This window comes from Rhagoletis pomonella, unplaced genomic scaffold, assembly GCF_013731165.1.
Source record: "Rhagoletis pomonella isolate Grant_MI unplaced genomic scaffold, Rhpom_1.0 Rhpom_scaffold_00006, whole genome shotgun sequence".
Taxonomy (NCBI): Eukaryota; Metazoa; Arthropoda; class Insecta; order Diptera; family Tephritidae; genus Rhagoletis; species Rhagoletis pomonella.
This window is the reverse complement of record NW_023458560.1, coordinates 51789367-51799285: the sequence shown is the minus strand read 5'-3', so window position 1 is coordinate 51799285 and position 9919 is coordinate 51789367. Positions and strand designations below refer to the sequence as shown.

General features: G+C 37.2%; 1 protein-coding gene across 3 annotated transcripts; it reads left to right on the top strand.

Moving 5' to 3' along the window:
• The first annotated feature begins 103 nt into the window (after positions 1-103).
• LOC118740928 (ring canal kelch protein) lies at positions 104-9408 on the top strand. Of its 3 annotated transcripts, none has more exons than XM_036472683.1 (10): positions 106-473; positions 613-762; positions 3735-4136; positions 4202-4666; positions 4735-5383; positions 5478-5602; positions 5679-6166; positions 6225-6872; positions 6945-7246; positions 7440-9408. In XM_036472683.1, the coding sequence occupies exons 1-10, from the start codon at positions 283-285 to the stop codon at positions 8451-8453; spliced, it is 4434 nt and encodes a 1477-aa protein (XP_036328576.1). In that variant the 5' UTR covers positions 106-282; the 3' UTR covers positions 8454-9408. The 3 variants fall into 3 exon arrangements, with proteins under 3 accessions (XP_036328577.1, XP_036328576.1, XP_036328575.1); XM_036472682.1 differs by having other exon boundaries at positions 283-473; positions 6945-7375; XM_036472684.1 differs by lacking the exons at positions 5679-6166; positions 6225-6872; positions 6945-7246; positions 7440-9408 and having other exon boundaries at positions 104-473; positions 5478-5576.
• The last annotated feature ends 511 nt before the right edge of the window (positions 9409-9919 follow it).

Genomic DNA, 9919 nt, shown 5'->3' with positions numbered 1-9919 from the left:
CACACGGCTATTCGTAATTGCTGCTTCTCTGTATTAAACGTTCTCTGGTTAAACGTTCTCTGGAAGTGCTATCCAAAGAGAAATGTCAAAAAATAACGAAACTTTGTGAAAAGAAAAATAGTCGAAAGCAAAAATTTGGAGAAGCCAGTTTGCTGGTTGTATTTTGTCGTCTGTATTTGAGTTTTAAACATAAGAAATTCTGCATTTTAACCATTTAATTGTTAATAAAAATCCGCTTTTGCGGCCCACTAGCAAGTGGAATTTAGTGCGATTGTCTAGTGCATGATATCGTTGAGTGCACTGCTGACCAAATACACGCTGGGCATCATGAGCAACTTGGGACACAATCAGCCAACGGGTGGAGCAGGTTCAGGTGCTGGTGCTGGTGGGCAAGGAGTGGGCGGCGGTGTTGGCAGCAACAATGGCAATGGTATACAAAATCCCGCAGCCGAAGGGAGCATGGAGCGCGGCAGGTAAGGTGTTGTTTAACAACTTTCATTTACTAGTTTTTTCGGCGCACACACATACATATATATGTATCTATACATCTTTTAATGCATATTAAAATTTTCTTACGTATGATTTTAATAACTATTAATTGTATAACCATAGCTGCCTGCTACGCTATGCAAGTCAAAATTCTTTGGATGAGAGCTCCCAGAAGCATATTCAGCGCCCAAATGGCAAAGATCGGACCGTTGGCCAATATCATAATGAACAACATACCACACGCTCATTCGAGGCCATGAACGAAATGCGCAAGTAAGTGCAAAAAATAAAATATACATACTTTGAATATCTCAAATTGTGCTTATTTTAATATTCATAGCAGACAACCTTGCCAAAAAAATATTCATCCATACATATGTATATATACACTATGCATTATTTATATTTTCAATTTAAATTCCCTTGCGATTTTGGTTAATTGGCGCACACCAAACGCCTGGTGTCGTTCATAAGACATAATACCGGCGGTATTTGTCGACGTTAGCAATTAGTAGCAGCTGTTGTACGCGTTTAGCATGCCTATGCAAACAAACAAATACTCAATTGCGCGTTACAAGTATGTACTATTGGCTTTTGTTTAATGACGTTAACTTTTCATTTCCTTAACTTACTTGTTTGAACAACATATGTACATACATATGTACCATATGTACATGCGTGTAAACTACAGGCAATGCAAAACTTGTTTTGTATGTAACATCATGCTTCTCCAATAGTAAAAGTGTTTAGAAGCGCTAAGCTTCCAATGAGTAAACATTATCAAATAGGAATTATGTACATACTATATAGTAAACAATATTTTTAATGATAAGCATAGTGGCGACTCCTATCATTTCATACAGGGCTGATAACTTGAATTGTATGTACATACATATGTACATGTGTATATATCTGTGGTCATAAGCAATAACCGCCTAAGTCGAAAAACTTGAATTCGAGAAAAAAACGTTTTAAACATTTGGGTTGTAATGTTAATCTTATGGGGAAACCGTATGTTCGTCTATAACTTTTTAAACAGCCTAACTTTCGAGATGAGGATTTCGCATACACATAGAATATTAGTTGCAGAATACGATAGCATATATAACTCAATTCTTTCTTAAGTCGACTTAGGCGGTTATTGCTTATGACCACAGATATATACATGCGAGTATTTACTCTGCGGTTGTTTAGCACACGCAAGCTCTAGAGTGTTATAAACCTCACTCAGCCTAAATTTAATATTTGATTAGTCGGTAAAAAATAATTATTGATGCTTTCGTATGCAAGCTTGATACTACCTTGAACTTGGCTTCTGCCCCGTAACGAGAATACATCGTGTTTTATTTTTGCCACTTGCTGTTTATATTTATGAAAAAATACGTGTTTTATTTTTGTTACTTGCTGTTTATAATTATGACAAAATACCCTATAGGACAGCAAAATATTTATTAACAACTGGAAAAAGTTTACGATCAACTTGCTCGGTAAATATAGAACCTTCTATAAAGTTTGCCTGTTAATCTATTAATGCCAATTCATATTTGTGATTTCTTCATTATCCAATGATCGGATCCAAACCGAATTAGTATGAGGCCACCTCTGAAGTACTAAAATCTTTTATTGCATAAAACGATGTCGGGACTTATAATTCGATGAATTGCAGCCTAATCAATCAAAAAGTGAATTTTGGATTGTTAGTTGCTTTTTGTATTTCAAGGACGCGACATTTTAGCAAGTTTTAGCTTCTTTTCTTCTGTTTATTCAATGTTTATTCTTTTTTTATGAAATTATAGCTGATTACTTACAAGCACGATGTAGATCGAAATTTCAGGGTTTGTGCAAAAATGATGAAAAGTTTGACCCAAATTTCTAACTTGCATATCTAGACAAAATTTGTGTACGCAGTTTTGTAGTTTTTGTACCTATGAGTTAACGTTGATTTTTGGCATTTTTTTTTTTTGTCAACGCTGTTCCGCATTTTTTTCATACAATTTTTTTTCATAATATATAATTATATTTTTTTATAATTGTATGGAAAAAATGCGGAACACGGTCAACTAAAAACAAATGCCAAAAATCCATGGTCAATGCCACTCCAAATTTACACTTTTTGTGCTAAAAATTAATGGGCTACAAAACTGCATACCAAAATTTTGTCTAAAGTTGCTGATCAGGAAGTTAGAAATTTTGGGTCAAACTTTGCAGAATTTTCATAATTTTTGCACAAAGTCTGAAATTTAAATTTATATCGTGTTTGTTAAGTAATCAGCTTTACTTTCAGAAAAAATAATAAACAATTAATAAACAAAAGAAAAATAGCTAAAACTTGCTAAAATGTCGCGTCCCAGTTTTTATTTGATTCATAGTCATGTGAAAAATAATAGGGACACGACATTTTGACCCGTTTTTACAATTTTTCTTTTGTTTGTTTAATGTTATTGGTTAGTAGTTATTTTCTTGTCCAAAAAAAATTCAAAAATCTTTATTATTTTTTTATAAAAATTCAATTCGTTATCTAACAGAAACCATATAAGTCTAGATTGCAAACTTTGTAGAAAAATTCACCATAATTTTACAACAATAACAAAGCTCTTATTAAGAATTTTTAGAAAAATTATTAGTTTCTATGAAATTTTATAGCCCATTAAATTCTAGCTTAATTAAGAGCAAGTTTCAACTGGCAAAGAATTCGTGAGGATTTTCGATATTTTTTTTTTTTGCTGACACATTTTCATTCATACAGATCAGCAATTTATTTTGTTATATGGAAGAAAATAGTAACAACATTGGCGAAATTAAATTATCAAACATCAACGCGAACTCTTAGCCCCTTGAAACTTGTACTTTATCAAGCTACAATTTAATGGGTTATAAAACTCTATACTTATAATTTTTCTTAAAATTCTTAATAAAAAGACTGTGGTGGTTCTAAAACTTTGGCGAATTTTTCTACAAAGTTTGATTGATGTATAGCAATATTCTCAGCCAGAGCATTAAGCTTCTCTATACACTCCAGGACCAATGGGAATTTTCCCTAAAGGGTGAAAGTTTCTCTTTCGTGCCGCATGACTATCACTTAATATAAGGATCCTCTCAACTCCCGTCGTGTTTTGAAACAACGTGCTGTTACATCAACAACAAAAACTGCATATATATATATTGTCAATAAGATTTTTAAATCATTTTGCTTTGCGAAAAACATTAAAAATCCACTAATTACCTAACCAACTTTTTTATTTTAGGCAAAACTTACTCTGCGATGTAACTTTGGTTGCCGATGATATTGAAATTCCTGCACACAAAATGGTACTTGCCTCCTGTAGTCCCTACTTTTATGCCATGTTCACTGGCTTTGAGGAGTCACGGCAGGGCCGCATAACACTGCAAGGCGTTGATCATCGTGCTCTTGCATTGCTCATTGAATACGTTTATACATCTACAGTGGAAGTTAATGAGGATAATGTGCAGGTCTTATTACCCGCTGCAAATTTACTGCAGCTAACCGATGTACGTGAAGCATGTTGCGATTACTTACAAACACAATTGGATGCCAGCAATTGTTTGGGTATACGGGAATTCGCAGATATTCACGGCTGTGTCGACTTACTGAACTATGCAGACACTTATATAGAACAACACTTCAAGTGTGTAGTACATATAATAAAACGTATGTTAATATTTACTAAACTAAATTATTTGCACTTTACAGTGAAGTAATTCAATTCGATGAATTTCTCAATTTGAATCACGAACAAGTGACTAGTTTAATATGCAACGATCGCATTTGTGTTCCAAGTGAAGAAAAAGTATACGAATGTGTCATATCATGGATACGTTATGATCCGACTATGCGAGAGCAATATACCGCATTGTTAATGGAACATGTACGGTTGCCATTTCTCTCCAAAGAATATATAACTCAACGCGTGGATAAGGAGCCATTGTTAGATGGGAATATTGTATGCAAAAATTTGATAATTGAAGCTTTGACTTATCATCTACTACCGAATGACACGAAATCTGCACGTACCATTCCACGAAAGCCAGTTGGTTTGCCGAAAATACTCTTAGTAATAGGTGGACAAGCACCCAAAGCAATACGTTCGGTAGAATGTTACGATTTACGCGAAGAGAAGTGGTATCAGGCAGCCGAAATGCCGAATAGGCGCTGTCGGTAAGGGTTTTGCAACTATGAAAAATAAATAATATTTTCAACCACTGCTTACTTTTACCCGAATGTAGTGCCGGTTTAGCTGTACTAGGCGATAAAGTTTACGCTGTTGGCGGCTTTAATGGTTCATTGCGTGTGCGCACAGTCGATGTTTATGATCCCGCTACCGATCAATGGGTCACTTGCAACAGCATGGAGGCACGACGCTCAACACTTGGTGTCGCCGTGTTGCACGGTTGTATTTATGCTGTCGGTGGTTTTGATGGCACCACAGGTCTCAGCAGTGCGGAAGTATTTGATCCCAAGGCTGAACTCTGGCGTCTTATCGCATCTATGTCTACTCGACGTAGCTCTGTGGGTGTTGGTGTTGTCAATGGCTTACTTTACGCTGTTGGCGGCTATGACGGTTTTTCACGCCAATGCTTATCATCCGTGGAACGTTATAATCCTGACACAGATATTTGGTGCCCAGTAGCCGATATGTCTGCACGTCGTTCTGGTGCAGGTGTTGGTGTGCTTAATAATATACTCTATGCTGTAGGCGGTCATGATGGGCCCATGGTGCGCAAATCGGTAGAAGCTTATGATCCTGAGACAAATCAATGGCATGCTGTGGCTGATATGGCATTCTGCCGTCGCAATGCTGGCGTTGTGGCACATGATGGTGTATTGTTTGTGGTTGGCGGTGATGATGGTACTTCCAATTTAGGTTCTGTCGAGGTATGTGAATAGGAAGGCATATAAAAAATCGTATAAATGTTGTAAATGAAGTGTTATTGATCATATTTAATTTTTTTAATTGTTTTGATTTTAGGTATACTGCCCCGAGACTGACACCTGGCGCATATTGCCTGCTTCGATGACTATCGGTCGCAGCTATGCGGGTGTATGTATGATAGATAAGCCCATGTGAATGGAAGAGCAGGGTGCAATGGCACGGTATATCCTCATTTTCTTTTTGATATTGCGAAGTAACACATTGTGCTCAACCATGAATTATATATAATATTTTTAGCCATGCAAATTCAGCAGCCGGTGGAAACATAGATGATGAAAACAGTCAAGCTGAGGGCAGCAATGTCGAAGGTGCTGTTGGTTACTCACGTAACGATGCACATATCAATCTAAACAACAATGTTAATAACAATGCTTCTCAACAACAACTACAACAAAATCATCCACACTATGAAAACATCTATGAATCCCTTGAGCAATATAATGCTGCGGCTGCCGCTGCCGCTGCTCCTGCTGCTGGTGCTGGCGCTGGTGTCAATGCTGTTGCCCCTGCTGATGAATTGCCTCAAGCAGATGTAAATGCCATACAACCTAACATTAATAATCTTAACAATGTCAACAATAATCAGCCACGGATTTTACCAAATATAAGTTATAGAAATGATCTTTATGATCGCACAAACACGACATCACCAGCTTATGATGTGCCGCGTGCTGTGCGCTCCGGTTTGGGTTTTCGTCGCAATTTTCATATTGACTTGCAAGGAGGTAAAAAATAGAAAGCTATTTAAATATTCCTATTAAAGTATTATTATTCTCGCCTAAGCCAATCGTTTCAACCCATCACGCGCCACTGCAGCCAACGCTGCTCCTCTATATGGCAGCAACAACAACTGTCAACGACAACGTAGTTTCGATGACACCGAATCGCACAATTACTACAATTTCAATTACCAACCCAGCATGCGTTATGAAAATATTTATGAACAGATTCGCGATGAGCCAATCTATCGAAATACGGGTAGTGGAGCACGTGTCTATGGTCGTTTGGATGTCATCGGCCATGGCATTGGACGAATCGAGCGCCATTTGAGCTCTTCTTGTGGCAATATCGATCACTACAATCTTGGTGGACATTATGCCGTACTTGGGCACTCGCAATTCGGCACTGTTGGTCACATACGCTTAAATACCAGCGCATCTGTTGCTAATGCGCCTGTAATAAATGGTGCTTGCACCGCTATGCCCCCAGTTGCAAATAGCCCTGCGGCAACAGCGAATATTATAACAACCGGCAATCAAAAGGATGCGAGTAATGTTAAGAATAGCGCCTCATCATTCTTTAGCTGCCTGCAAGGAGAAAATGCACAAAGTATGAGCAATATATATCGCGCTTCTGTAGGTATTGGAAGTGGCATCTCAACAACATCTGCAGCCGCCGCCGGACAACAAATACCCATGCAATTCACTGGTGGTGAGATGTTTTTTTTTTGGCTAATCAATTGTTGAATATAATAGTACTGAACTTTATTTCTCAATACGCAAGTTCTTCCAAACAACGCCAGAGAACGGGAGCCGCGCTCTGCTTCGGCTGGGCCATTAACCATGAGCTGCAGTAGTAATAATAATAGCGGTAATGGCAGTGGCAGTATTGACTTGGCCGCCAGCTCATCAAGTAATCGTCAAACAGGGGCAATACCAAAAATAAAAGGTTTGAATTCCAATAAAACTGGCGCCTCGAACAGTGCCACTAATGCTGCAGCGGAGAAGGCGCTATCCATCAAGAATGCTATTACTAAAAAAGCGACAGCTAACTCAAGCACTTCGCAACAAGCGGCCACTACAAAGGCAAGTACGACTAGCTCAGAGCACTCTGCCGATTCTGGCACCTTGAATCGCATCTCAAAATCTAGTCTACAATGGCTTTTGGTTAACAAGTGGCTACCATTGTGGATTGGACAGGGACCAGATTGTAAGGTATGAAAGTGTTTTTTAAGTAATTGCCGCGAAACATTAATGCACATTTTTCTATCATCTACAGGTGATCGATTTCAATTTTATGTTTTCTCGTGATTGTGGCGGTTGTGATGCCGCCTCTGCTGCCAGGCATATGTCGAATCCTTACTACACTCCACGTCTCGGCAATATGATGCCACATGACCTGGTGCGTTTCAGTGCTGCCAATGCCGAGATGCATGCGCCCTGCGCTGCTGCAGCAGCGGCGCTGAGACGCGACCTCAACATGCGACCGCGGGCTTTGAATCGTCTGCGTGAGTCTGAGCAAGCCAGTCGGTGTGATGTAACTACTACACATCGCTATGAAGATCCCTCGTACGAAAATGTACATGTACATTGGCAAAATGGTTTTGAATTTGGGCGTTCGCGTGATTATGAACATAGCCATCAATCAGCGAATGGTACAACGCGGCCACAATTGCAGCGCGCACGCTCCGAAAGTCCGAGCTTTAGCACACAGCAAAGACGCATGCGTCAAAACGTTAGCGGAGCTTCCAGTAATAGCAATAATGCAGCAACAGCAGCCGTTAATAATATCCCTAAATATGGCGATCCATTTAAAAACTATGTGCTCAATGCCGAGAACAATACATTCAAACCGAAACTTGCTAAAGCGGAAAATGGCGAAGGTGCCAATGGTGGCGTGCAGAGCGGAAATGGAAATGGAAAGGGTGCAGCCGAAGTAGTAATAAATGCTTTATCGGACAATGTTAAGGGTAACGAAACACCACCAACTATTGGCGAACAATTAACTGGTACAAATCAAGTTAGTGAACTTGAATTGGAAATGGAAGGCGCTATGGGCGGCGCCAGCGCTGAAATTTTGTCATGCTCAGTCGCAGCGAATGCAACAGATGATGTGGGCGAAATTCCGACGAATTTGGGTAAACCACTGAATTTCAATATTAATGAAAATCAGAATGAGAATGTGAATATGAACATGAATGACAACGAGACTGATGCAACAAAGACAAATGCCACTAACAACAGTAACAATAATCAAATGAATTCAACTAACAATGAACAAAACGATGATTGAAAACAAAAACGAAGACATTGCTAAGCAAAACGAGCAAATTATGTAGATGTTAAAAGATAATTTTAAATACAGAAGTTTTGGCATAGTAAAACATAAGAAATGTAGCACATTCAAGCACTAAATGTTGAATTCCATGCAGAAACATAGCCTCATGCGTAGAGTGTGCACATTATGCAGGATGTGTCGAAGATTTATGCGGTGAAAATACAGAAACAAGCAGGCGATTCAGGACAATGCTAGTTGCTTGCAGTCAATGCTAGTTGCTTGATAATTTTTTGTTTTTTGTTTGTTAAATACATATCAGGGTGTGCGATAAGAAGAGGCACAACTCATACAAAATTTTGGTGGATTTTTTTTTTTGCAGAAATCTGTAGGATTTATCTCCAATTAATTCCAATTATTATTTTTTCTTCGTCATTATATTCTGATGTTATATTAATTGCACTTAATCTGTACGTTCCACAAGCGGTTATATTTGACTTTTGAGTTATGCATCTTTTGAAGAGGGTGTGCGATATGTAAATTAAAAAAAAAAAAAATGAATTTAAGTATTTTAAAATTTTGATGCTGGGTCAGTTAAATTCTACACAACCTGCAAAATGTTGTCATTCGAGCAATAAACGCACATACATGCATAACCCCCCTTTAAATATTCAATTATCGTAGGCATAATAAATAATTATTTTGAAGCATAGTATTTTGATTAACATATTCAGGATATATTTTTTGTATAATCCCCATTTTTCCAGAATTACATGTTTACACATGTTAACTTTTAATTACACATAAGTAAAAGAAATTGTATTTTTTCTACTTTCGCTTCTTTTGCGTTATTCAACGCATAAGTTTTACAATATTAGCATTGATTTGTTGTTTATTATATACTTATGTATACTTAATACTAATTTATTTGATAAAGACAATATATCAAAATAAAAGAACCTAAGTACATTAATACATACATACTTTTGAGCTTATTCATGAACGAGTAATTTGAAAATAAGTTTGTTTAAGACAAATCGTACCACCTAACCGGAGAACGTTAATAAATAAATATAACGTTTATAAGTAAATATAAATTTATAAACGTAAATAAATATAAATTTATAAACGTAAATAAATATAAATTCATAAACGTTCTCTACTATGATATTGCATTGTCATCAGGTTCTGAGCTAAGTTTGAAGTTTCAAGTTTCTAGCTCATCGGGAAGTTGGTTAAAAATTGACTGCAAGATTTCATTACACACAGGTGAAACATAATAAAAGCTTTTAATAATAAAGTAGTAGTTTTAAAAAGCTTTATAAAGTGACATTGGCATACAAATTTTCCATTTATAAAGCTTTTTAAGTATTCTTTATTTATTATGAAAAAAGCCATTAAGTTACATACATATTGGCTAACCATTGAAGAAACAAATTCATAAGCTATATCAATTGCCGACATACTGAAGAGGTGTTTTCCAT

What these genes read in the sequence shown, in the direction of transcription:
- LOC118740928 (XM_036472684.1), top strand. Translation starts at nt 283, where the DNA reads ATGATATCGTTGAGTGCACTGCTGACCAAATACACGCTGGGCATCATG. An exon ending in GCCATGAACGAAATGCGCAA is followed by an intron (nt 763 to 3,734) that starts GTAAGTGCAAAA and finishes TTTTTATTTTAG; the next exon opens with GCAAAACTTACTCTGCGATG. An exon ending in CCAATTTAGGTTCTGTCGAG is followed by an intron (nt 5,384 to 5,477) that starts GTATGTGAATAG and finishes TTTTGATTTTAG; the next exon opens with GTATACTGCCCCGAGACTGA.